We start from the raw sequence: 27,098 nt of genomic DNA, 5'->3' as shown, positions 1-27,098 counted from the left end.
ACTTCCCATTTCCTACCATCCCAGGCCCAGATAACCATGAATCTACTTTCTGTCCATAAAACACCAAAGCACACATGAAAGATGTGCCAGATCATCAGGAGAAATTTTTTTGTGGGAATATAAAAATGTTCCGTGGTTCTAATCATTCCGTGTCCTTACCATTATGTCCTTTTTTATGTACTATAGTCATCCTAGTGGGTTCTCTTGATTTTGGTATGCATTTCTCCTAATGATCTGGCGCATCTTTCATGGCTTTTTGGCCATTTGTATGGCCTTCCCTGCCTTCTTTTGGACTTCACTGCCTCTGCGGCTATCTTGTCCCTGTTTGTGTCTGCACATAAGCTTGCTTTGGTGTTTTCTCCATCTAATCTGTCCCTTAGCTCCGAATGCCTCTACTTCCACAGCCATACTTGCGCAGCATTTTTTCTCATACTGCCTCCACGTCTTCACCAATAATCTGCTCCAGCTGCCTCTAGTCGTTAATGTTCCCACCACTCTGTCCAGGTCACCAATATCTCCATATTGCCGATTTCAAGGTGACTTTTTTCTTATTCATCCTCAGCAGAATTAGCCAGTTTTTATGTCCTCTTCTTCAAAGATACTCCTTTCTGCTTCTGTGATTCACACTGTCCTAATGGTCCCCTGCCTCGGTTACCAAAAGCTCATTCCTTGTCCCTGGTGTCAACCACAGTTTTGAGAAAAAAGAAAAGGTTTTATTGCTTTGCTAGCAAAGGAGAAACGCAGGGGACTCCTGTCCCAGAGGCTGTGATTCCATCAGGGGAAACAGGAGGGTATTTATTTATTTATTTATTATTTTTTAGATATTGATGGACCTTTATTTATTTGTATGCAGTGCTGAGAATCGAACCTAGTGCCTCACACATTCTAGGCAAGTGCTCTACCACTGAGCCACAACTCCAGTTCCAACAGGAGGTTTTTAAAGAGGCAAATCGAAGCCTATATTCCAAGCATTCTCTTTTGGAGTTGTAATTCATTTGTTAGTTTGGGAAACCATCGTTTCTGAGATCTTCTGTGACATCCCCAAATCTGAATTACTTCCTTCCTGTGGTGGGTGTGTACTCAAGGACAGATAACTCTGTTTAGGATGGGAGGAAAGATAATCCTGTCTCCCCAAATTAGGGAGGACAGGGAGAGAGGAAGAGAAAGAAACATGTTCATTTTAAAAATAAGTTGCAGGGCTGGGGATGTGGCTCAAGGGGTAGCGCGCTCGCCTGGCATGCGTGCGGCCCAGGTTCGATCCTCAGCACCACATACAAACAAAGATGTTGTGTCCTCCCGGAAACTAAAAAATAAATATATAAGTTGCAGTGGCAGAGCAGCAAGGGCTATATTCAGAGCATAAAATGGACCACTGTTAACACCTCCTGGGTATTTACTCAGTTTCCTCTCACTAGTTGCACTTCTACTTGGCTACTAGATATTGGAATACCTCAGAATCGATCTGGCCCACCTTCTGTATCGGTACTGGGTAACAACATCCATTCCCATGACTTCTAAATTGTGTGCTATGACTTTCAAACGTGTATCTCCAGCTCAGACTTGCCTGTGTGTTCCACAATGATGAATCTGCCCACCTTGCTTAGTAATGGGTATCTCATCCCTCCATCCCAAAGGTAGTACTCCCTGCCCTTCATTCTTCTTCATATCAGTAAATAATACCACAGCCATCCATTTTGCTCAGACTGGGATCTAGATGTCATTCATACTCCTTCTCCCCTACCCTTTGTCCCCCCCACATTCAATCCCATCCCCAAGTTCTGGTTTCAAAATATAGCTCAGATCTTCCCTCTCATCCTGACACTCCCTATCTATTCCTGGCACACAATTCCTAAACTGTTTAGAATTTCCACGATAGTTTCTTATTGAGATTATACTGGGAGAAACTGAGGGGTTTTTGTTTTGTTTTTAGTACCTGGCATTGCACCTAGGGTGCTTTACCACTGGGCTATCTCCCCAACCCTTTTTATTTTTCATTTTGACACAGGGTCTCACTAAGTTGCTTAGGGCTCAGCCTCCTAAGTCACTGGGATTACAGGTATGCACCACCATGCCCAGCAGAAACTGAGTTTAAATTTGGTTTTTCTCATTATCGTCACACCATCCTAACCTAAATGACCACATGTTTCTCATTTACACTTCCATAATAGCCTCCAGGTCTCCCTGCGTTCACTTGTGCTCCATCCCAATCCATTTTTCTGTATAACAGCAAATAATAGCAAGTGTTTCTCTTTAAAAAAAAAAAAGTTACAGGTCTGGGGTTATATGTAGCTCAGCGGTGGAACGCTTGCCTAGCAACGTGCGAGGTCCTGGGTTCGATCCTCAGCACCACATAAAGATAAATAAAATAAAGGTATTGTGTCCAACTACAACTAAAAAATAAAAATATTTTTTTAAAAAGAGTACATCATGTTATTGCCCTGCTTGATTTTTTTCCTTCCTTTGGAATGGGGTTTGAACCCAAGGCCTTGAACATGCTGGGCAAATGTTCACCACTGAGCTGTATCCCCAGGCCTTGCTTGCCGTTTTTAGTGGGACCAAGCTTCTTAACCTTCTTGTTCTCTGGAAGTGTTCTGCAATCCAGCCAGTCTCCCTTTCCCTAACTATTACCTGGGTAGGAGGTAGGGGTTTACCTGTATTAAGACTTTGATTCAGCACAAGTGGGGTCCTTAGCAAACATGACAGGAAAGAATTTCATCATGTGTGCCAGCCAGAGATACAGATTCATTTATTTCAGAAAGCAGACACATTCCAAGGAGAATGGGCTGTCTCAAGAGAGAAGTGTTTTGGGGTAAAGCAAGAAATGCACATTGAAGGGAGAATGCAGGCCATCTCAATAGTGAGAAGCTTTTGGAGTAAAACAAGGAATACTCATGTGAGGGAGAATGCTGGCCATCTCTAGAGGAGAGACTCCAACCAGAGCATGTGGTGTGTTAATATTTATAGAGGGACAGTAGCTACAAGCAGGACTAGAGTTGAAATCAGGGCAAAGTTATAGTCTTATATCAGCTCTCCCTGTGCTTGAGTATTTACCTCACATCGTGTTACTGTTTGTGGGCAAGGTTGTGGGCTGAGGACATGGGCTGTATTACCCAAGGTTGCTCGAGATGCTTGTTTTGCATTTTAGAGGTTCGTGAATATTTATTGCCTGCATTCTAAAGGTTTATGGGTAGTTCTGTTTTGAGACTCAGTTTATTATTTTTTTCTGTATCCCTAAATTCCTGTTTTAAAACCATCTAGCTGACCTTTCCTAAACAAGTCCAAATACCACTCTGCCAACAGTCCTTGTGGGTGTTCCCTGCCCTGGAATATTCCTCCCCTGGGTTTTTGCATTCAACTCTTTCCCACCTTTGTATCTCACCTGTAGTGTCCAGTCTGCAGAGAGGCTTTTCTGATTGCCTTCCTGCACACATTCTTCTCAGTAAAGTTCAGTGGGCCAGGCACAGTGCTAGACACCTATAATCCCAGCCATTCAGAAACTGAGACAGGAGGATCACAAATTTTATGCCAGCCTCAGTAATTTAGTAAGGCCCTAAGCAACTTAGCAATACCATCTCAAAAGGTCTGTGGATGTAGTTCAGTGGTAAAGTACCCAGTGCCAAAAAAAAAAAAACCACCCACATAGCCCATAGGTTTATATTCTGTGATCCACTCTTATAGGGGGACACTTTCTCTCTCTTTTTTTTAAATATTCATTTTTCAGTTTTAGGTGGATGCAATTTTTTTATATATTTATTTTTTAGTTGTAGTTGGACATTATACCTTTATTTATTTATTTTTATGTGGTACTGAGGATCGAACCCAGGGCCCCGCACTTGCTAGGCAGAGTGCTCCACCACTGAGCCACAACCCCAGCCCAATACAATATCTTTATTTTATTTTTATGTGGTGCTGAGGATCAGACCCAGTTCCTCTCACATGCTAGGCAAGCGCTCTACCATTTGAGCCACAAGCCCAGCCCCAACATTTTCATTATATATATTTCCTTTCTTCCCCTGTGAAATGTAAGTAAAGATCTTGTTTGCCTTATTCACAGCTGTGACTCCTAGCACGTGCCCAGCACATAATGGGTACTTAATAAAACACATGAAAGAAGAATAGAGTGGAAATGGAAAGAAAGAAAACTCTTTTAGGAATCTTCTGTTTTAAAGTACTATACTGAGGCAGAAAGAACACATGAATGAAAATAGAAAAGAATGAAGAGAAATTTTCATGGAAACAAACCATTACAACCTTTTCCTGGTGTCCTGTTTATGAAATGAATACGAGGTCTAGTGACCTCACATTTTAAAACTTGACGCCTACCTTATTTCTCACCTTTTTTCCTTGTATTATTCATTCTCGTCTTTCCCAAAAGTTTCCAAACATCACGCCAGTTCCCTTTCTTTGGTATTCTGTACTCAGGATCCCTGGTCTCTGTGCTTGATAGATTGAGTATAAGGGGTCATTCTCGGGAAACAGATCGGTTGTGTTTATGCTGTCCTTCGGTCACTAGCTGGCCCATGTTTAAGCACTCAGTAATGGATATGAAGAGGCCTCTACAGATATAATTTAAGTGACAATGCTAAAGAAAAAGCTGGGTAATGGGATAGAGAGTTGAGAGAGAAGGGGATGTTAGACAAGGTGGGCAGTCATACTGAGCCAGCACCTGAATAAAGAAAGAGCAGGCCATGAGCTGTAATGCATCCGGGCCTTCTTTTCCAAGCTCTTGGTTCCCTGTCAATCAGGATGCTCCCTCTGGTCCAGGGCTTTCTGTACTGTGGTGCATGTACTGCAGGCCCCTAGAGGGCACTAGCCATGTGTTGTCATTGTAGGTTTGACCATCTTATCCTAGGGTTCCAGCAGATGGCAGTAAAGTTCATAAGACAGGGTGACATTTTCAACTTAACACAAAGGTAGGAATTTCTAATTTGCTTTTAGGCTATTTATCGCCTTGTCCTTCTCTGGTACATCAAGGTCCTTTTCTCTCTGGGCCTCAGCATTATCCTCTAATTTTTTTTTTCTCTTTCAAATATTCAGATTTACAGAAGAACTGCAAGCGGTGTACAAAAAGCCCCCATGTGACCTTGACAGGCGCTAGCTCACCAGTTATTAACATTTGGCCACCTGTGCTTTTTTTGCTCCCTTCTTCTCTATAGTTCTGGTTTGTTTGTTTTGTTTTTTTTTTTTTCTGGACCATTTTGGAGTTTTGCAAGCTTCCTCCTTCTTTACTCTGAATACCCTGGAGGGTATTTCCTTGAAACAAAAACTTTTGTTATTTGTTTTACATAATCATTGTACACTTAACCACATTTAGGAAATTTAGCATTGGTTCAGTGCTTTTCATTCACAAATTCTGTCCTTGTCCTACTGATACCTTCATAGCTATTTTGACTTCCTTTTCCAAGTCCAGTGTAGGATCATACTTGGCATTTACATATTGGTTTTGTGTCTTTACTCTCCTTTAATCTGAAGGTTCTTCTTTCTCTTTCACAGCATTAATCCTTTTGTAGACTATAGGTCAGTTGTTTTTTTTTTTTTAATAATTTTTATTTATTTTTATTGTTTAATTTTCGGCGGACACAATATCTTTGTGTGTATGTGGTGCTGAGGATCGAACCCGGGCCGCACGCATACCAGGCGAGCGTGCTACTGCTTGAGCCACATCCCCAGCCCTAGGTCAGTTGTTTTGAGACTGTCTTGCTTGGTATTCTCTCTCTAGATTCAAGTTGTGTGTTTGGGGCAGGAATATCACAGAAGTACTGTTCTATCCTTCTCAGTGCATTGCATCCAGAGAAGCACATGAAATCACTTTGTTCTACTACTGGTGGCCTTGAGCCTCTAAGCATTCCATGTTGAAACGCTCTTGTAGCAGGTGAACTCTGACCACTAGCAGATTCTCCCACTTGATATTTGCCCTCTTACTTGGCCAGTGTTCTGTTAGGCTTCCTCTGCAGTCTCAGTTCAGTCATATGAGCCGGAATTGTCTCCCAGATTTCAACCTGCTCTGCAGCACTACTACCTATGATTAGACTTCCCATCAGTAATTATAACGCCCCTTTCCTCTCCTCATGAGTCACCTCCCCTGGCCAGAATCTCTGAACCAGTGCTCATTTCTTCTATACAATCAGCATCTTTAAATATATATATATATTTTTTTTTCTTTTAGTTGTGGTTGGACACAATACCTTTATTTTATCTATTAAATATGTGGTGCTGAAGATCGAACCCAGCCCCCTCGCCCCGCACATGCTAGGCGAGCGCTCTACCGCTGAGCCACAACCCCAGCCCCCCAATCAGCATCTTTTTAATAATGTTCTTGATTTTGAGTTGTACTCATATTAAGTTTGGGCAAAATTAGGCTTGAGAGAAATGTTTTCAGAGAGTATTGGAGCTGAACATGGGGAAGGAGTAGATGTCATTGGTCAGCTCAGGTTCATTTGATCTCAAATCACAGTCTTTCATGCTAATTGTATTTGATTGCAGTTAAAGTTTAAATGTTTACTGCATGTCAGTTACAGTGCAGAGCATTCTCCCGGCACTAACCTATCCTTGAAGCAACTCTAGGAAATAGATGTCATTTTATTTGTTTTACAATTGAGAATATGCAGTCTTAAACAGGTTTAAGTAATATGGTTGGAAATTACTAACACTGAAATTCTTGTCTATCTCCAAAAGTCTTGCTCTTTTTTTAAACAGAGTAGATGGGAGGAAAGTCACTGTAGGGCTACTACTTAAGTGTCAGCCTTTTACAGAGCCTAGATTGGAAGTAGTTACCAGCCTGCCATCCAGTTTGAGGTGTTTTAAAGTACAAGAACTTAGATTCTTCCAGTTTTTAGATTCCCAACCATAAGATCTGGTTGCCTGGAATTGTCCAGGTTTATAGCTATTTCCTCGACACGACAATTAAATTACCCCACTTGCTTTTTAAAGTATTATGGTTTGGCCATGCACCTGTAGTCCCAACTGATTAGAAGGCTGAGACAGAGAGATTACTCGAGTCCAGGAATTCAGAGCCAACCTAAGCAACATAAGGAGGCCCTGTCTCTTAAAAAGTAAAAATTAAGAGCTGTGTGCAGTGGCACATGCCTATAATCCCAGCAGCTCAGGAGACTGAGGCAGGAGGATCACAAGTTCAAGGGCAGCATTAGCAACTTCTCAAGATGTGTCTGAAATAAAAAGGACAGGATGTAATTCATTGGTAGAGCACCCCGGATTCAATCCTCAGTACCAAAAAAAAAAAAAAGTAAAATTAGGGCTAAGGGTGTAACTTGAGGCAAGATTGCTTGTCTCATGTGCTCAAGGCCCTGGGTTCAATCCCCAGCACCACAAAAGATGGGGGGTAAATTTTATATGTGTGTGTGTGTGTGTGTGTGTGTGTGTGTGTGTATGTATGTATGTATTATATATATGTAGTAGTCTGAATAATTATATTGTCCCAAACTCATTGTCCTTCCTGAAACCTCTTCAGATTAACACAGACTTGTGTTTCATTGTAACACTAATTGAGATTGGTCTGTTTTTATCACCAACGTTTTTTTGCCCCTACCCTAATTATACATTTCTGGTTAGCTTTGTAGGCGTTATCAGTTGGTTTTGACTAGAATTTGCCATGTTGTCCAGTCTGGCTTCAAATTCCTAGGCTCAGGTGATCACCTTTCCTTAGCTTCCATAGTGCTAGAACCACAGACGCCCACACCAACCTTGTTTGCTTCATTTAGTCAACAGTTACCAAAATTTTGCCAGCCTCACTCTGGTTTTTGTTTGTTTGTTTTTGTTTTTGGTGGTGCTGGGAATCAAACCCAGGTCCTTGTGCATGCAAGGCAAGCACTCTGCCAACTGAGCTATATCCCCAGCCCTGGCATCCTTTTTATGGATGTGTGTATATATGTCAGTAAGTACCAAGGTTGAACTCAAGGATGCCTTACCATTGAGCAGCATCTCCACCCCTTTCTGTTTTTTATTTTGAGACAGGGCCTTACTTAGTTGCCAAGGCTAGCCTTGAACTTGCAATCTTCCTGCCTCATCGTCCCAAGTCACTGGAATTACAGGTGTACACCACTGTGCCCAGTTCTATTATCCTTTCTGCCAAAACATTTAAGGTCAATGAGACTTTACATTAGTGGACTTGAGCAGCTAAAATAAATTCTTTTAGGGGCTGGGGATGTGGCTCAAGCGGTAGCGCGCTCGCCTGGCATGTGTGCGGCCCGGGTTCTATCCTCAGCACCACATACAAACAAAGATGTTGTGTCGGCCGAAAACTAAAAAATAAATATTAAAATTCTCTCTCCCTCTCTCTCTCTCTCTCTCTCAAAAAAAAAAAATAATATATATATATATATACATATATATATATATATTTAAAATAAATTCTTTTAAGTGTCAGATTCTCTATGCTAGTGGGACACCACACAGGTGCGCAGAGCTCATCCAGAGCAGTTCCTGCTTCTGCAACTCACATTCCCTTTCTCTTGGCAGTGCACGATCTGATTTTCTGGCGAGATGTGAAGAAGACTGGGTTTGTCTTTGGCACCACACTGATCATGCTGCTGTCCCTGGCAGCCTTCAGTGTCATCAGTGTGGTTTCTTACCTCATCCTGGCCCTTCTCTCTGTCACCATCAGCTTCAGAGTCTACAAGTCTGTCATCCAAGCTGTACAGAAATCAGAAGAAGGCCATCCATTCAAGTGAGTTGAAGTATCACACACAATATTCCACATTTCAGTGGAGGGGTTTGCTGAGACTGGTCCAGTCTGAAAATTGGACCTAAATAAAAAGCAAGAAATATAGGGTTTCATGGAGCTGACTGGTGACATTATTCATCTCCTAGAGACTATGATTACCCTAAGAAGTGGCCCAAACCGTTTTTTTACACACTAAAGGCTTACACTTTAAGATCAAAGAGGACTAAACCCTGAGCATGACGGCAAGTGCAGCACACCGAGAGCTGTGCTCATTCATGCGGTCGCTCTTGCCTATGAGCCTCCCATATGACACAATATCTTTATTTTATTTATTTATTTTTATGTGGTGGTGAGGATCGAACCCAGTGCCTCACACATGCAAGGCAAGCGCTCTACCACTGAGCTACAACCCCAGCCCCCATGTGGATGAATCTTGAAATGGCTTTGAAATCTTAACTGGACCTGTGTTCTTGGTGGCATCCATATCTCTCATTTGGTTTTAATAATCCCAGAATCAAGTTGGTAGGTCATGCATTTCTAGGATCCAGTTTCTAGCTTTTCTGATTGTGCTGTCACTTTAACAGATCTTTTCTTCTTGAAATTCTTAACCCATAAAAACATAAACACTAGCAAATGACAGTTTTTTAAAAAGCCCTTTTCTCATAGAGGAAGAAGCCCTGCTATGACCTCAGCACTGCAGCTGAACGCCTTCTGGCCACCATGCTGTGCATATACTTTCCTTCTGTAAAAGAAGAAAAAACTTAAGTCAAGTGCCATTAAAATTTTCTTGCCAATTAATTTTAATAAGTCAGTAGCACAGAATGAATGTGTGAATAAATTTTACTGCTATGCAACATGCTCTGATATCTTAAGGGAGTATTGTTCTTTTCTGCATGACACTTGTAGATATAAAAAAAATGTTTTATGGGCTGAGGTTATGGCTCAGCAGTAGAGCACTCGCCTAGCATGTGCAAGGCCCTGGGTTCAATCCTCAGCACCATATAAAAATAAATAAATAAAGATATTGTGTCTAAAAAAATATTTAAAAAATGTTTCATGAAATTTTATTAATTACAATACCTAATTTTTAAAACTCTTACACATAATTGTAAGTATTTTCTTAATAAATACGAAGGGAAAAAAGCCTATTTACTCTTCCATTTTCCCCATGACTAGGGGGCTCCTAAAGGTAGTAAAAGTGGCCTCACCTTTCCTGACATCCCAGCATGTAGCAGAATGTCTGGTATGCAAGAGGCATGCAGTCAGTATTGAGGGAATGAACAGGTAATGAGCGCATGGTTACATCTCAGTCCTGTAGTATCTGGGGACAGAACCCTGGAATTTTTTCTAAGGTTTTCAGCTCTGTCAAATTTATTATTTTTTAAACAAATATTTTAAATGCCTTCTTTATCATTCTGAATGAAATTCATAGATAATGTGATCTAGCTTCAAATGTAGTTTCAAAACAGATCAATTATAAAAATGTGAAACATAGACATATTACTTCATTATAAATGACTATCAGCCAATATTTAGTTGCTTGAATATGACCATACCCAGTAGCATAGTGGAGTTGGATTCTTGCACCTACCTCTGTAATCACTAGTGCAGATGTGATTTTCCAAAATGGGAAACAAATCATAAACGGAGTATGGTTTTAGGGCCTAGGGCTATAGCTCAGTGGCAGATCACTTGCCTAAAACATGTGACAGTAGTGTAGTTTTAGAAAACTCAGGATTTTTTTTTTTTTAATTATAAACTTCTTATGGCATTCAATCCTCACAATAATCTTGTGATTTATTATTATTATTTTTAATATATATTTTTACTTGTTGATGGGCCTTTTATTTATTTATTTGGTTTTGGTACTGAGGATTGAACTCTAAGGCACTCAAACACTGAGCCACATCCCCAGCCCTATTTTGTATTTTATTTAGAGACAGGGTCTCACCAAGTTGCTTATTAACCCCTTGCTTTTCCTGAGGCTGGCTTTGAACTCATGATCCTCCTGCCTCAGCTTCCTGAGCCGCTGGGATTATAGGCGTGCGCCACTGCACCTGCCTTATTCATTTATTTATATGCAGTGCTGAGAATTGAACCCAGTGTCTCCCACATGTTAGGCAAGTGCTCTACCACTGAGCCATATGTTACGGCCATTTAATTATAAATGGATTCACCTTTTTTTGAATATTCATTGAGGGAATCAAATTTACATAGAACATAGGACAATTCTTCACTGTGTATGACTGCCCCATACTTTGCAGACGTCTGGCATCTTTGTCTCTGCCCACTAAATGATGATATTGTTTTCACCCCATGATAGCAAAAAATATGCCAGAGATTTCTAAAATGCACCCTAGAGGCCACTTTAACCCTCAAGAACTGCTGTGCTGACAGAGAATGCTCCCTCTTATTTCAAACATGTGACCGTTGTTTCTTCCTCTGAAAGAGCCTACCTGGATGTGGACATTACACTGTCCTCAGAAGCTTTCCATAATTACATGAATGCTGCCATGGTGCATGTCAACAAGGCCCTAAAACTCATCATTCGTCTCTTTCTGGTGGAAGATCTGGTCGACTCCTTGAAGGTTAGTTGCTTCTGCAGTTTTTGGTGGTGAAACTAAGAAAAATCAGGGTCTGGATTTTGATTCAGAGGTAAAATGGTGCATAGGGTTTTATCAGACAAAAACAAACATATGCTTAGCTCAGTCATCTTGTGAAAATGAAGGTAGTAGTCAGTAGAGAAAGCTGTCACCAAGGGCTAGGGAGATTAGTTCAGTATCAAGAGCTCTTGTGCAGGGCCCTGGGTTCAATCCCCAGTATTGCAAGCAAAAAAAAAAAAAAAAGTATTGTTGATGTCATTGTTAAACATAAAAAAAATAAGTTATACAGATATCATGAGCTGGGCATGGTGGCACACACCTGTAATCCCAGTGGCTCAGAAGGCTGAGGCAGGAGGATCAAGAGTTCAAGGCCAGCCTCAGCCACTTGGCAAGGCTTTAAGCATCTCTGTCTCAAAATAAAAAGGTGTGGGGATGTAGTTCAGTGGTAGAGCACCCCTGGGTTCAATCCCCACTACCAAAAAAAAAAAAATCATGAGAAGCTGTCACCTCCTATTAGAGAATGAACATCAGATTATCTGGTAATAAACTGGTGCGGTGACACATGCCAGTAATCCCAGCAGTTTGGGAGGCTGAGGCAGGAAGATTGCCTCAGCAACAGCAATGCACTAAGCAACTCAGTGAGACCCTGTCTCTAAATAAAATACAAAATAAGGCTGGGGTGTGGCTCAGCAGTTGAGTGCCCTTAAATTCAATCTCTGGTACCCCCCAAAAAAGAATATCTGATAATAGAATCAGCAGTGGTACAGTCTTTGGACCTAAGAGATCCACAGAATTCTCTCATGCACTTAAATGTATAATGCAAGTGAGGGAACCTTCATTTTGAAATCATGTGTCATAGGTCACTGTGTTTATACACACTTAGGTAGCTAGAGGTGATTGGTATCAGTTAACATGAACTTTACTGGTTTTCTGCTTAACCCCTCTTACATTGGCTTTCACAGCTGGCTGTCTTCATGTGGCTGATGACCTATGTTGGTGCCGTTTTTAATGGAATCACCCTTCTGATTCTTGGTAAGGTGGCAAGGAAAATGTCCATGCTCCTTTAAGTGATTAGTGAGGATAAATAAAGAGGATGTCCAGCAGGGCTCTACTTGTTCCACGTGGTCCCATCTCAGTAGCCAGAGACTATGAACTAGATACTGGAGGAACTTGTGATCACAAGTTTGTTAAATGGTCCCATTTATAATGATATTTCAAAATAGCTGGAAGTAAAGGAGAGTTATCTAGATTTGGTTTAAAAATGGGGATCTTATTTATAATATAGCCATTTTTTTAATTTGGAAATTGTTATCTGTAGGACAAAGAAAGCAACCTATATACCTGAGAGAGGCTTGTGGTTTTTTACACTTCTCTACTCTTTTTTTGTAATGGTTCTTAATTGGGAGCTCTGGCCAGGATCTGTCCTTTTGAGGAAAGTGTGTTACCCTATATTTCCTGAGGAAATGGATGCAGTTGCTTGTGTCTTGATACTTTGTGACTATCTCATGCACACCTACACTTGCCCTGTCCTGTGATTCTGTCTTTCAGCGGAGCTGCTCGTCTTCAGCGTCCCAATTGTCTATGAGAAGTACAAGGTAGGCATTTATTCCAAATCAGTGTGCTGGTTGATAAATGACTGATTTTAGTTGATTTTAAAGTCAAATTTGTGTTCAAATTGGTCACGGTGTTTTCCTCCAGTGAGAGAAACTAGATGTCTAGAAGAGATGTGGGTGGGAAAGAGACTTACTTGTTACACCTTGTGTAAATGTTTCGAGGTTTTATTGCATAGATGCATTATCTCTTCAAAAAGTTGAAAAAGTGCTTAATGAATAAAAACTGAATGTAAAAGGAAGCAGTTTCTTTTATTTTGGGGGGGGTGGTTAGCTGTAGGCTGTTCAGGGTGGTGCAAGCAGATGTTTACATAGTAGAATGCTCCAGTAAAGGAAGTACCAAGTAATGCTTACCTTTGCAGAAGCTTTCACTTTCACACAACTTGGCATAATTTGAAGTCTGAAACATTAATCTATGTGTTACTACAGCTGAGTCTTCTTTCTTTCCTTAAAGACCCAGATTGATCACTATGTTGGCATCGTCCGGGATCAAACCAAGTCAATTGTTGAAAAGTAAGTACATTTGGAAACACATTTCATCATGAGATGTGTTTTTTCCCCTGGTTATTTTTAGTCCTTTGTCTAAAATGCCCATGTCAAAGATAGCCATTTTCGTCCTGAAAAAAAAAAACTTTGTTTTGTTTATTGGGGGTCGGGGGCAAGGTAGAACACTTGCCCTGGGTTCAAAATCTAGTACCACCAAGTTTAGGGGTTTTTTTTGTTTGTTTTTGTGGTACTGGAGATAGAACCCAAGGTCACTCTGCCACTCAGCTACACCCCCAGCCCTTTTTATTTTTATTTTTTTAATTTTGAGACTGGGTCTTGCCAAGTTGTCCAGGCTGGCCTCGAATTTGCAAACCTCTTGCCTCTGCCTCCGAGTAGCTGGGGCTATAAGCATACATCATCATACCCAGCTGAGCTAACTGTTTTCTGTGATTACCAAATCTCTCTTTTCTTTTTTAAGTAATACCTAAATCAAGTAATAAAATATTGTAGTGCTGGGGATGGAACCTAGGACTCGCCTATATTAAGGAGCTGCTTTTTAATTTTCAGTTATTCATAACAAATATTATGAAACCAATGATTTGAAGTAAAATGTTAACATTATTCCATACTTTCTTCAGTTTTTCTCTTTTTAACTTTTTATTGGTATATCATGAATCATACACTATAATAGTGAGATTCAATATGCCTCATTCATCCGTCCAAATAATTTGATCAGTCTCATTCCCCAGAGCCTTCCCTTCATCTCCCCTCCTCCCTTCCCTTCTTCAGGTATTCTTTTAGAAAGAAGTACCACAGATTCCCTGTGTGCTACTTCCATACCCGAGATTTTAGTGCTTTCTCCAGGTTTGTCAAGAAAAAGCTGAGTAGGCTAGAGATGTATGTAGCTCAGTGATAGAGCACTTGCCTAGCATGAGCAAGTCCTGGGTTCCATCCCCAGCACTATAAAAAATAAAATAAAGAAGAAACTGAGTATATCCAGTAGGTCTGGTTTGATGCCAGAATCTTCACCTGATTTTTTGATTTTTTTTTAAACTGGGAATTGAACCCAAGGGTACTTTGCCGCTGAGCTACATCAGACAGACAGCACAAATATATATATATATAGTGGCTATTTACCCTAGTTATTTGTGAAAGGTGATTATAGCTAGGCTTTAAAGCTAACGTCTTCAGTGCCGGTATGAGCTATGAGCTTGAATTGGGTTGCCAGCTGTGTTTGTGGCATTTGTGGAGAGTAGCCTTGACATTACTGAGAGTTTTGTTTTTTCTTTGTGATACTGATGATAGAGCCCATTGGCACTTTACTACTGATACACCCTCAGCCCTTTTTATTTTTTACTTTGAGACAGAGTCTCCCTTAGTTGCCAAGACTGTCCCTGAGCGTTATGGGATTATAGGCTTGCACCATTGCACCAGGCTTTCTGATTGAATAGCCCCTTTGCTAGAATAAAAGGCAGCTTCTGGTATCCTGTGGAGGGGCTAGGAAATGTTGCCACATCCCATAGGCCTGAGATCCCAGGATACTATGACCCATATCTGTTTTACATGTCTCCTTCACCCTGACTTCTAGGTCCTTTGTGGCACTGGTGGGTTCTGTACCTCACAGAGCCAGAGAAATGGGCCTTTTTTAAGTAATATCTTGTGAGTTTAAGTAATACACTGCGAGTTTAGAACATAGTCATCAGGCATCTTGCCTGGGTCCCTCCATTCTTCTCTGGAACCCTCAGTGAAAGACCCAGATTCCTGGCAGAGAAAGAGGATCAGGCATGGCAGCAGGGGAAGAGGGATGATCTTTGTGGACCCCTCAGGCTCATCCCAGGCAGAGAACAGGACAGCTTGGAACCCCTGCCTCTCTTCACCATATCCCTGTGAAAATGGGAGAATGTTTATAGGTTGCTCTAGCAAGTCCAGGACTGTCTTCTACTATCACTGTAAAAATGTAAACCCAGACAAATGCTTATGTTTTTTTTTTTTTTCTTCTTTCCCCCCCGCCCTGAACAGGATCCAAGCAAAACTCCCTGGAATCGCCAAAAAAAAGGCAGAATAAACACATGGAAACCAGAAATGCAACAGTTACTAAAACACCACTTAATAGTTATAATGATGTTACTTGTACCATGGAGGACATGCTCAGTGTCAGCTTGAGCCTGCATTCCAAGCTTATTTTTATTTTAATTTGGTATTTTCTCCCCTCCTTTCCCTTTACCCTCAGTATCAAGCACAAGAAACAGTGGACTGAACAAAAAGAACTGATATCTTAGAACCCAAAAGAATAAAGAAAGAATCAAATTAATAGGATAAATTATACCTTAGTGGTGGTGGAGCTTTTTACCTGTAGCATGAAAAGGGGAAAGATTAGAGGTAAAGAGAAAGTGAATGATAGAAAAATTTCTTGGGTCCTTCTATTCAGTTTTCAAGGACTAGTTTTACACAACTCCCATTATAGTTTTGCCCTTATTTTTAAGTTAAGAAATAATGATTAACTTATGAAGAAATGGTTTGGGGACAGGAGGGGGATGCCTTCCTTGGGTTGTTTGCAGCTCACCAATCCCATCCTCCTGCCCCACACTGTGAGCAGCTACTCTTAATATTCCTCTTCTTGACTTAATGATATAACTTCCAGCTCTGAGTAACTTATAGGTAGTAGTGATAATTCCTGTCTCCAGAATGCCATCTGAGAAATAAGAGTAGAAACAGAAAAGGGTGGGAAAGGGTGTGGCAGGGGCACAGCAATGGCCACCTCCCTCTGCCACTCACCCACAGGGAAGGAAGGGCTCCACCAGCTGGGAGCATGGTGTCCACATCATCTCTTGGATGCCAGTTCTGGGAGTTAATTTGAGAACTCATTCCTGAATGTGCTTTCCCCTCTTTCCTGCCCACCCACCTCACCTCAAGTTTAATAAATATGGTTGTACTTTTATTATTATGAAATAAATGTCTGTACCTGCTGTACACTGCTGTAAACTTGTTAGAGAAAAATAATCTGCATGTGGGCTCCCTAGTTATTGAGTTATTGTAATCCTGTCTCAGTCCGTGGAGGGGGAACAGTCTCAAAAGATGGAACTACCGAAAAAGAAAAACGTTTTTCTTTATCTACCACCACCACCACTGCTTTCTCCTCACATGCTGTTGCTTTAATGTGTGCTCATCAGTTTAGTGTAAGGACCAAAGCCAAGCTGGCTTGAGGGGAGATCTTGTGTGTCTGTGGCTAAGAGACTGCACGCCAGTGTGGGGTCGCGCATTTTGTGGTTCATGTGGAGTCTATCTGCTTTGAGGGTGCTTTCCTTTTTCAGATACACAAAATGCTCAGCCCCTGTACCATGGCCCACGATGCTCCTTTGGAGAGTGCTTTCTGTGAACTTTTAAGTTAAGATGACCAGACAGAGCCAGAGTGTATTGATGGGCTTTCTGCAGTTGGAGACAACAGAGCAGTGCACAGGCACAGCAGGTGGAGGGTGATTGGGAATCATTGATTCCTGTTTGAGACAAAGTTTCTTCCTCCCTTTTCCACATGGAGACTCAAGTCAGTGTGAAAGCAGTCATTAAGTTCCTTAAGCTTGTAGCTCCTACATAGTCCTGCCCTTCCAAGAGGCAGCAAGCTGTAAGGGCTACAATATTTGTTGGTCCCAAAGTACTGCAGCTCTGCAGGAAGCACTGGGAGGATTTTTTTTTTTTAATTGGGAATTTAGATGAGTAAAAGGAACTCTTCCCATACTCCCTTTTCTTATTTTCTTGCCCCCTTTCTTTTTGAAATTTTTAACATTCTCTGTCATATTAAGAAACTCCCTCTCCATCACTATTCCTTACCCTCCCAGGAAGTCATTGCACCGAAGGACTTTCAGGCTTCCCCTCCAAAGGACCTCTTTCTGCACTGGAAGCCCCACACCTGGTTCTTTTCTTTTGTTGTTGCTGTGTTAATGATAATGGGAGAGATGTTTGTGCCATGCAGAATTTTTTTTTTTTTTTAAGGAAAACATAGACAAAAAAGTACTAATGAAACTGTGTGCGTGTCTGTGTGTGCAACATAAAAATACAGTAGCACCCAAGGAGCTTGAATCTTGGTTCCTGTAAAACTGCAAATTGATGTGGTATTAATTTAAAAATAAAGAACACAATGACTGGTGGTGTTCTGCTAACTTTATTCTTTATACTTATAAACAGGGCTTCCTTCCACTTCCCCCCTCCTCACTCCGCTTTGAGGATTTTAAAAAACAATTTATATGAATTCCTAAATTGCAGAATTTCCATAATGTAAAAAGCACACTTGTGCATTTGGTTTCTGAGAAAATCAGACACCCTCTAAGAGGTGAGCTTAGGAGAAAGATGAGCTGGAGGTGTGGCTTAGTGGTAGAGCACTTTTCTGGCATGCATGACGCCCTGGTTCAATCACCCCAGCCACACTTTAAAGAAAAAAAAAAAGGATGCAAGGGGGCTGCTGGCCCAGAGGAACACAGCAGCCTGGAAGGCTTCCCCACTCGCAATGTGAAGCAGCCACAGAAGGCCACACTAAGCACCAAATCAAGAATCAGTCACCTCTTTGTAAAACAACTTGTTTCTCAAGTTGCTCTTCCCAAAACTAAGGCTGCTGTGACACGCTGGATTTTAAAAATTTATTCAACATATCTCTTAAAAAACTTAGGCTGAAGTATTTTTTTTAAATGACTGAAGCAAACAACTTCACAAATACGCATACAAATGTTCAAATAATGTCACTAAGTAACATGGTATATAAATATGTATTCAGAGTAACATTTACATATTGGCCATAATAGCAAGGATACCATTAACCAAAAAAGAAAAAAAAAATGAAATTGTTCATGTCAGAATCCCAAGGCAAGGAGGCACCCGAGGAATGAGGGCAACTCTGAGGCCATAGCTCCAGTCACAGTAGGAATCACTACAGCGGCACTTCCCAGATCACATTTGGGCCCCCAAAATTTATACCTCTAGCAAGGTCCTAAGATGATGATGCAGATCTGGGGCCACACTTAGAAAGCCACTCAGTCACCTTTGTTCTAAGACCTCTTCTGTGAAGGGGGAAACCAATACCTAACCTGTTTTCTGACTTGGCTTACCTGAGCGTCAACAGTGAGCTCAGGTGATTATAACCAGTTGTCCTGATTTGCCTGTTTTTGAATGGCAGTGTGGAAAAAGTGATAGAATACTCCTTCTGGATTTGAAACCAACATGCATGAAGTAAAGAATGGCAATGCCCAGGCTGGTGCCACAGCTTATCTGTTCTCAAGATTTTAATACTGTCTCAAAAACCCTGGAGGGCCAAACTCAGTGGAAATTCACTTTTCAGCCAACTGACAGCCCATCCCCAAATTCCAAAACAATGGAAGAACACAAAGCCAGAGCCTTGCCCTGCTGAGTAGACCTTTGGCCAGGGGTGAAGGGCCCATCTTGTGTTCTGATCCCAAAGCTTCAAAGCAGCCTCTGCCTCCCAGCTGAGGCCTGCAGCAGCAGGAGCTGCCCCTCATTCCAAGAGCTTAGCATCCTCAAGAAGTGCAGTTCTCTGCCAACCTCAGGAATCATAAGTGCACTGTGACAGCCTGCAGTGCCCCAAACATGCCACCCCCCTTGCAGGCATAATGGGTAAAGAAATTCTAATAATTTACCAGAGATTGGGAGGCAGCGTGCTATGATGAAAAGAACACTGAATTGGGAGTTGGGATTTTTTTTTTTCCCCTAGTTCTTGTCCTGTTTCTACCTTAGCTGTGTGAAAAGTTGTTTCTGGTATTAAGAATTTTGCCTGCGTGAAGGGGGAGAGATGGTACTAAGTTATCTCCAGAGTCCCTTCCAACTCCAGCAAAACTGTATAAAATGCTATAAAATTCGTGGTATAAAAACCCAACTCCCAATTAGAAAGTCAAGGAACTTGGCCTGAGGCACTTGAACCTTGGGTTCTGGCCTGGGGCGGGTAAGGAGAAAGAGTTTTCTCTGCCTTCTGCTTTCTCAAAAGACAGCCCGCCCTTGCCCCCCAGGGCCACACCCTTGCAGACCCCACCCACAAGCTCCACCCCTTGGCTTCCCCACCCTGACTTTAAGCCAGCGGAGAGCGCCGTCCCTGCAGGGGCATCCCTTTGTGGAAAGCCAATGCTGGGGCCGGAGAAAGAGGCCGAGACTACAGGAATGTATGGGATATTTAGTCCTCCCATCCCCGCCGCTGTCCTAGCTCCTTCTTCCTTTAGGTCCTTCCCCCACTACCTCACAGCTTATCTCTGATACACGCATAATAAATAAGACATTTGCACATTAGGGTGATTGGGTCAGCTCTGTCTCCGTCCCGCCCCCTTTCATATAAAAGCATTAAATACAGTTCCAAAATAAAATACAAAGAGCAAAAAGGGGCCTGATCTCAGGGCCACCTGTTCTCCACGGGAGAATGAGTCTACACATCCCTCTCTCGGACCTGCCTGGGAGATCGCGGGCCCCTTCCCCACCCACAGGGCCTGGCCCTGCCTCCGGAAGAGAGAGGCCGAGGCCCGGCCCCAGGCCCTGGGAGCGAAGAACGGGTAGCGAGTCCACTGAGGACAAAGGGGCAAAGGGAGGAGGCGGGAATATAGGCCAACTGCCGGGACCGCCAGTGCCCCGGGCTCGAATGGACCTGGCGCTAGACCAAAAAACGCCAGATTCAGTTTAGGGGTAAACGGAGGCCCTCAGGGCTGGAGAGGAGCAAAGGAAAAAAGTGCTAATCCCTTTACACGAAGCCAGTACGAGCGGGAGGGAGTGGCAGAGGGCGGGGCCACCAGGGGCAGGGTCTCTCTGAGCCTGCCCCCGAGGCTGGGCAGCTGGCAGGGCCCAGGCTCAGGGCGGGTCGCCCCGCCCGTCCGTGGTCCCACGCGCCCTCCCCATCCCGGAGGCTCCCAGCCCTGGGTCCGCCCCCAGCCTAAGGCCCCCGTCCGTGGCCAGGGCCTCCGAGAGGCCAAGAATACCAATTAGGACAAGGCAGTCAGCAGTCCCCGAGACGGGAGCTGTGCCTGCTGGCGTGCAAGGCCGCAGAGAACTGGGCCCCCGGCCAGGACAAGGGGCCGGCGCGCTCCTCCTGCCCTCCCCGAGGCCTTAATACTGACTGATGACGCCCCCATCCCAGCCTGGCAAAGGGGCGCCTCGCCGGGTGCTGCCCGACACCGGCTGGGGCTAGCGGCGCTCGGTGCTAACACTTCAGAGACCGCTTTGGCTTCATAGAAAGCGGAGCGCTGCGCAAAGGGCCGGAGCACCGGGACCGGGTGCGCTTCCCCCAGCGCCCGACTAGCTCCGACACCTAAGTAGCAACAAGCAGTAGAGTCGGCGCCACCCAATCTCCGCCCGGCCCGGCCAGCGGGGGGGCGCGACAGCAGTCGGGCGTGGGAAGCTCTAGCACTAGATACGAGGGCCTCCCAGCCCGGGCCCGGCCGAGCACAGGGCGACCCAGCGAGTCCGCTACGCCCGGCACACGGCACCCGGCTTGAGGTCCGTGCCGCCGTCACGCGGTGCAGGGGCGGGTGGCCCGAAGCCCTCGTGGCCATAGCAGCGCAGCGCCGCCTCCTCGTAGGCCTCCAGGATGGTCTGGCGCTCCTCCGGTGTGAAGTCCATGGAGAAGGGGTGCACCTGCAGGATGTGCCGCTTGATGGTGCTCACCTTGAGCGTGGCCAGCGCGCCCCCGCACACCATGCACACCAGGCCGCGCCGGCTGCCGTCGTAATCCATCAGGTATTCGCCCCGCCAGCGCGGCTGGTAGTTCCGCCGCTGTTCCCGGCTGCGGGGCGGCGGCGGCGGCGGCGGGGGAGGGGGCGGCGGCGGCAGTGGCAGCGGCGGGAAGGCCAGTCCTCCGGGTTCCTGCCCGTCCTCTTCGTCCTCCTCTTCCTCGGGGGGCCGCTCCAAAGCAGCTCCAGGGGAGAGTGGGACTTCGCCTGGAGAAGGACAAAGGGCTGCATTGGAGTTGCTGGCAGACAGCAGGACAGGTCCCACATCTCAGCACACATTCTCCTCCTTTTGTCCCTCGATCCCAGCCTCCCTTCAGCCTTCTACTCTCACTCTTCAAGCAGCCACGCTAGGCCCAGCCCTCTCCCTGCCTGCCCGGTCCCTACCCGCGCTCTCTGCCGGCACTCCTGGCCACCTGCTCTGGCCCTCCACCGGCTCACCCCACCACTCCTCCTCTGGCTCCGCCTCCTCCGCCCTTCCCCCTTCCCGGACTGCGGCAGTACTGGGGCCGGTGGAGCTGGGGGGTGACTCCGAGCAGGGCAGCCCCAGGGCCAGAAGGTGGGCGGCCTTCTCGCTCCATTCCTTGACAGGCCCGGTGAGGCACGTGGAGCCCGGGTGGCGCTGGCGGATGTGCCGCTTGATGGTGCTCATCTTGAGGGAGGCCAGCGCGCCCCCGCACACCATGCACACCAGGCCGCGCCGGCCGCCGTCCAGCTCCATGAGGTACTCCAGTCGCCAGCGCTCTCGGTAGTGAGGGCGGTGGTCGCCGCCCCGCAGCGACTGCCCGGGAACCCCCTCCCTCTCCGCCTCTCCCTCGCTCTCGCCCTCCTGTGTGGGCCTGGGCCTCTCAGTGACCCTGCCAGCCTCTTCCTTTACGTCTGGGGGACTGAGATCCTGAGAGGAGGGGGCTCCAGCAGCAGGGGCCGAGTCCCGGCTCTTTCTGGTCAGGTCCTGGGGAACGAGGTCCTCGTCTGTTGGGGAAGGGTTGAGGGAGAGGGGCTCAGCCTGCTGACGTTGTCCTTACCCACGCGGGGTGGGGGGGTATCTATCCTTGGTCCTCACCCCAGCCCCAAGCTAGAGGCCCCAGGGAGAGGGGGGGAGAGAAAGAGAGAGAGGGAGAGAGGGAGGGAGGGAGGAAGAGAGAGAGAGGGAGGGGGAGAGGGGGGAAGGGGGACAGAGGTGGGTAAGGGGGGAGAGGCAGAGAGAGAGAGTGAGAGAGAAGGAGAGAGGGAGGGTGAGAAAGAGGGCACAGGAGAGTCCACCAGTGCAAGTGCAGGGATGGGATGAGTAGGCGGGGCCTTTGGCCTTTGGCCAGGAGTACCTGCCTCTCAGTTTTAGCCACAGACCCCACCTTGCAGCACTAAAGAGGGGGGAGTCTCAGCCTCGGGGCAACCTCGCACCTGGTGGGGGCTGGGTGAGCTCAGACAGTGCCCCAGGCTGGCCACCCCAAGCCTGCAGCAGGGCACTGCGCTGAGGGCCGCTGAGCCCCAGAGAGCTGGGGTGCACTTCCAACACATGGGCACGGATGTCATCCAGGTGCAGGCTGGGCAATGTCCGGCCACACGCCATGCACACCAGCCGGTTCCCCCGCGGGTCATAGTCCATGAGACATTCAGCCCGGAACCAGCTCTGCAAGGACTCCTTCAGCCTTCTCTCCAGGCGCTGGGACCCCAGTCCCCTGCTGCCCCCAGCCCTTCTGGAGGCTGAGAGGCACCGGCGTCGGGGTGCCACTGGGCCCCCTTGCACCTGACGCCAACGCCGGGAGCCCCCACCAGCTGAGGCTTTGCCTGAAAGGGTTGGAGGGAAGCAACTGAGATGCTGGCCCTCTAGGGAGCCCCCCACCACAGCCAGGCCTTCCACAGCCTCTTGCTCACTGAACTGTGACTCAAGTGCCACATCTAACCTCTGCCTCTGCCATCCTCTCCCCTCACATCTTAGCTTCATCTCCCTAATCCTCCTGCACATGCTAGCAAAGTCCAACCAGCCTTCCCAGACCCAGATTCCAGCCCCTTCCCTGGGCTCCACTGTCAGCTTTTCTAGCACCCTTCTGTTCCCTCACCTACCCTAACCCTCCCTGCCTGTTCCCACCAACTTCTAACTCCTCTAAAACCACAGAACGTCAAAGGTGTTAGAGAGGTTGGAGACTCCCATCAACTGTCCTCTCACTATTGGACAATAAGGGCAATAAACAGGCCTTACCCAGAGAAGGAGCAGTGACCTGTCCCAAAAAATCAGCTAGTGGACAGAGCAGCTGCCCTGACTTGGTCCCAACATACCTAGGTCCCTGCCTCTCCATGTCCCGCATTACCTGAGCCCTTGGGTGGGCAAGCCTGGAGGCTAGCCCCCTCTTCCTCCTCTTCATCTTCCTCCTCCTCCTCTTCCTCAGCCCCCTGGGCCCCTAGGCCCTCAGCCTCACCACAGGCCCCCAGCCCCAGGTGGGCATCCCAGCTGTTGCTGATGACTTCCTTCTCACGGGGACTCCAATGCAGAGAGTAGGGGTGTTTCTGGCGGATGTGCCGCTTGATGGTGCTGAGCTTGAGGGTGGCCAGGGAGCTGCCACACACCATGCACACCATGCCATGCCGAGCAGGGTTGAAGTCCATCAGGTACTCCAGCCGCCAGTGGTCATGGTAGTAGCGCCGGTGGTCACGGCCAGGGATGCGGCTCTTTCCAGGCCTCGAGGCCCTGGCCTCACAATGGTCTGAGTATTTCCTGCCCGAAGATGCTGGTCCCCTGGCCCTGGAGGAGGGCAGGGGGGTACTCCCCCAGGACCCCAAGGTACCCCCTTCCAGCTGAAGATCTTGTCCTGAAGAAGAGAAAAGGAAGACAGATTTCAATCTCCAGTCTCCAGGAGAAGAACCAGAGCTTTAATTTCAGAGCCTGAGAAGGGGGTGGGGTGTTTCACGGAAGGGAAGGGACAGCAATAGCGATGACAGGAACGTGGGAGAACCAGGGTGTCAAAACACCCTAACACAGGGCAAGGACCCTGTGAGAGGCTCGAGAACAAAAGGATGCTGGGCACCCTGTGAGCCAGCTGTGACTTTTTAAAGATAAGTGAGGGCCAAGGACACACCAGCTCTGTATAGCACCCTTTTGGAGGAAAGTGTAGGGATAAAGCCAGGACAGCAGCAGCTGGAGCGGTTACAGCCAGCATGGAGAAGGCAGTGGGGTGAGAGGAACAAAGGGGGCATCTGTCTACATCCAGGCCTGCACAAGGACCCACCCACCTGGGGCCCCAGCCAGGAGGGCCCCACCCAAAGGTCTCCTTTTTTCCAATAATGCCTCAAAAACTGCCTCCTGAGAGTCCCACGTAGGTATAGGCTATGCCTTTGTCAGTTCCCTAAATACAGATTCCCCTACAGGAGAGATCCCCAACACAAAGCTGTCAACACCTCCACAAAAAGGAGTTTCTTGGACCTGGACTCCCCCCCCCCAGTCTGAGAGAGCCAATGACCCTGAAAGGGGATGGCAGCAAGGCCACCAGAGTGGTTACCAAAGACACTGCATCAGGGAGCAGCCACCACCCACTAGAACCCATTAAGTCTTTCTGGAGATTTATTTTTTGCTCTGGCAGGGAGCTGGCCACTGCCCAGCAATAAGAAGGGAGGGCACTGGAGGGGATGGGGGGTTAACCCAATGGTGTTCCCTTTGTGAAACAGGCACCCAGAGCAGTCCCCACCCTCCCTACAGTTATGACCCTCTTTTATTTAGAAAACGGTCTCCTGGCCACATAAAGTAAATGGACAGGTTCTGGTCATTCTCCCATTGGAGAATCCCAGGATCCAGCAAACAAAAGACAGGCTCAGAGAGGACTCCTGTCACACTGTAGAGGGTTTTGTTTGTTTTAGTTTGCATTTTTAAAAAGTAGATTCATAGAAAAAAACCACTAGGTTCAAGTCCTAGCTTCATTGATAACTTGCTCTGTGACCTCTAGTAGGTCATGTCCGCTCTCTGGGCCTTTGCCCTCTTTGTCTGCAAAGATACTGGATGGCTAGCTGGTCTTTTAGCATCCTTCCAGCGCTGGAGCCATGATAGTCTAAGGCAGACTGGCCCTTTAAGAGTCAAAAAAAAAAAAAAAAAGAGGAGGAGCTGAGATTCTTTAAAAACAAAAGGGGATGGGGAGTTTTGGGGAGGGGAGCTCAGAGATTAGGGCAGAGTCTCCCAGGTCGGGACTGCACCCTCACAGGTCCTTAGGCGCAGCTGGGAATTGACAACAGTTTTCTCTGAGAGCCAAGAGGACGGGCTGGTCCCACTACAGCTGACAAATTGGGGTTGAGGGAAATTCTGAAAAAGGAAGAGACAAGGCGGGGACAGAAGAGGGTGTCTGCCTTTGTGGGCGAACCCATCCCTTATTTAAAAGCTGCCCGCGGTGGGGGAAGGTGGTGGTGGGCCCCGGGCGCAAGCCATTCTCTTTGCCAGGGAGAACGTAGGAAAGAGAGTTCCTGCCTCGAACCAGGCCACATGAAGCGAGAGGCAGGCGGACTGGAAACCGTGGAGTTCGGTGCTCTGCTACTCTAGGGAAGGAGGGGAAAAAATCCAGAAGGGACACGGGGTGTGGGCGGTCTTTTAAGAGACAGCTGGATAAGAAAGACCACCTGGGAGTCTGAAAGAGAAAGGGGCGGGGACCGCGGGTCCAACCCCAGAGAGCCCCGCGGCGCTGGCCCCGCGGGGCCCCTCCGCCTGGCCCCCAAGGCGGGTCGCCGCGGGGCCCTTTAAGGAGGAAGGGATCCGCCCGAGCCCCGCGGGCCGACCCCGGGCGCTGGGCGGAGGGCTCTCCCGCTGGCCCTGCAACTTCGATCCGCGCCCGCCAGGTGGCGCCCCCGGCCGGCCTGCCCGCGTCCCCCCCTTTGTTCGCCGGCGGAGAGGGGCCCGGAGCCCGGAGCCGAAGCCCTCCCTTCCCCCACGCCGGGGCCCCCGCCTGGGCCGCCGGCCCCAGCTCTTACCGCCGTCGTCCTCCTCGGGCTCCGCGCCGCCGCTCGATCCGGTGGGCGGCAGCCGTCGGCCCCGTGCCGAGGCCACTGCTGGCCCGGGGCCGCCCCTGCCGCCGCCGCTCCGGCTCCGGTGGTCCCCGCCGGGCTCCATGCGCTGCGCTGCAGAGCGGGGCCCCGGGGCGGCGGGGCGCGGGGCCGCGGGGCCGAAGGCGGCCCGCGCGGGGCGCTCGGTGCGCGAGGCCCCGGGGCGCGGGGCGCATGCACTGGGCGGCCGGCCGCACGGACGGCTGGCTGCTCGCTCGGCGGCGCGGGCTGGACCGGGGTGGGGATTCCTGTCTGGGGCCCCTGGGGCTCCTTTAAGGGCTCCTGGGTAAATTTAAAGGGGCCGCGCGCTATTTCCTCCTGCCAGCTCGCGGGGGGCTGGGGGGGAAAGGCAGGAGGGGGCGAGTCCGCAGCCAGCGGCCCCTCCGGACGCTAAAAGCACGGACCTCGCCGCCCTCGCGGGCCCGCGCCGCCACCTCCGGGGATCCGGTCACGACTCCCGAAGGGTCACCGAGGTGGTGAGGGGCGCCCGCGTCCGCTGCGACGCGCTTCCACTCAGGCTCGGCTCGCAGCCACCGCCCCCTCGGGGCATGTCAGCGCTGGGCTCTCCGCGGCGGCGCAGGCAGGGGACCGCCCGGTGGAGCGGCCGAGGTCCCTGCCAGGGGCTGCCTCCTCCCACGCGACCTCGGCGCGGGCCCCGGAGCGGACGCGACTGGCAGGGGCCCCAGATGGCTGAGGCCCCGCCGAGAGGGTGGAGCCGCGGGGGCGGCCGCGCCCCCTCCCGCGGGAGCCGCCGGGGAGCGCTGGGAGCTCCGGCTTCTCCAGGGGAGGGGCGGACGGGCGAGGCTCCTCGGGAGCTGGTCAGGGGTGAGGGCGGTGGCCGCGGAGGCGCAGGCGGGGGAGCGGGGTGTACCGTACACCCGCCGAGAGCCCGCGGCGCCGGGGCCGGCCCTGAGGAGCCGAGGTGGCCCCGGGATGGAGGCCGGGAAGAGGGCGGGCGCGGCGGTGACTCAGGCTCCTAGCCCCACAGGCCCGGGGGTGC

At 47.9% G+C, this 27,098-nt stretch overlaps 2 protein-coding genes across 5 annotated transcripts in view; one reads left to right on the top strand and one right to left on the bottom strand.

The window, feature by feature from the left end:
* The window catches only part of Rtn3 (reticulon 3), a 63,963-nt gene extending 47,614 nt beyond the window's left edge, over positions 1-16,349 (top strand). For all 3 annotated transcript variants that reach the window (XM_058579538.1, XM_046445456.2, XM_058579539.1), the window contains 6 exons: positions 8,476-8,683; positions 11,130-11,268; positions 12,246-12,315; positions 12,832-12,878; positions 13,348-13,406; positions 15,399-16,349. In XM_058579538.1, coding sequence (XP_058435521.1) covers positions 8,476-8,683; positions 11,130-11,268; positions 12,246-12,315; positions 12,832-12,878; positions 13,348-13,406; positions 15,399-15,444 — 569 coding nt within the window. In that variant the 3' untranslated portion in view covers positions 15,445-16,349. The remainder of the gene's footprint in view (positions 1-8,475; positions 8,684-11,129; positions 11,269-12,245; positions 12,316-12,831; positions 12,879-13,347; positions 13,407-15,398) is intronic.
* A 1,644-nt stretch (positions 16,350-17,993) lies between these two features.
* Positions 17,994-26,786, bottom strand: Zfta (zinc finger translocation associated). Of its 2 annotated transcripts, none has more exons than XM_058579541.1 (5): positions 26,503-26,786; positions 23,392-23,889; positions 22,484-22,870; positions 21,587-22,054; positions 17,994-21,292 (listed from the first exon to the last, which is right to left on the bottom strand). In XM_058579541.1, the coding sequence occupies exons 2-5, from the start codon at positions 23,684-23,686 to the stop codon at positions 20,823-20,825; spliced, it is 1,620 nt and encodes a 539-aa protein (XP_058435524.1). In that variant the 5' UTR covers positions 23,687-23,889; positions 26,503-26,786; the 3' UTR covers positions 17,994-20,822. The 2 variants fall into 2 exon arrangements, with proteins under 2 accessions (XP_058435524.1, XP_046301387.1); XM_046445431.1 differs by lacking the exon at positions 26,503-26,786 and adding an exon at positions 26,027-26,178.
* Between the last annotated feature and the right edge of the window lie 312 nt (positions 26,787-27,098).

Source organism: Marmota monax, unplaced genomic scaffold (assembly GCF_021218885.2).
Source record: "Marmota monax isolate L192 unplaced genomic scaffold, Marmota_monax_Labrador192_F-V1.1 WCK01_AAM20220418_F8-fsc00038, whole genome shotgun sequence".
NCBI classification, from domain to species: Eukaryota; Metazoa; Chordata; class Mammalia; order Rodentia; family Sciuridae; genus Marmota; species Marmota monax.
Note: the sequence above shows the minus strand (reverse complement) of the source record. Positions and strands in the feature narration are given on the sequence as shown.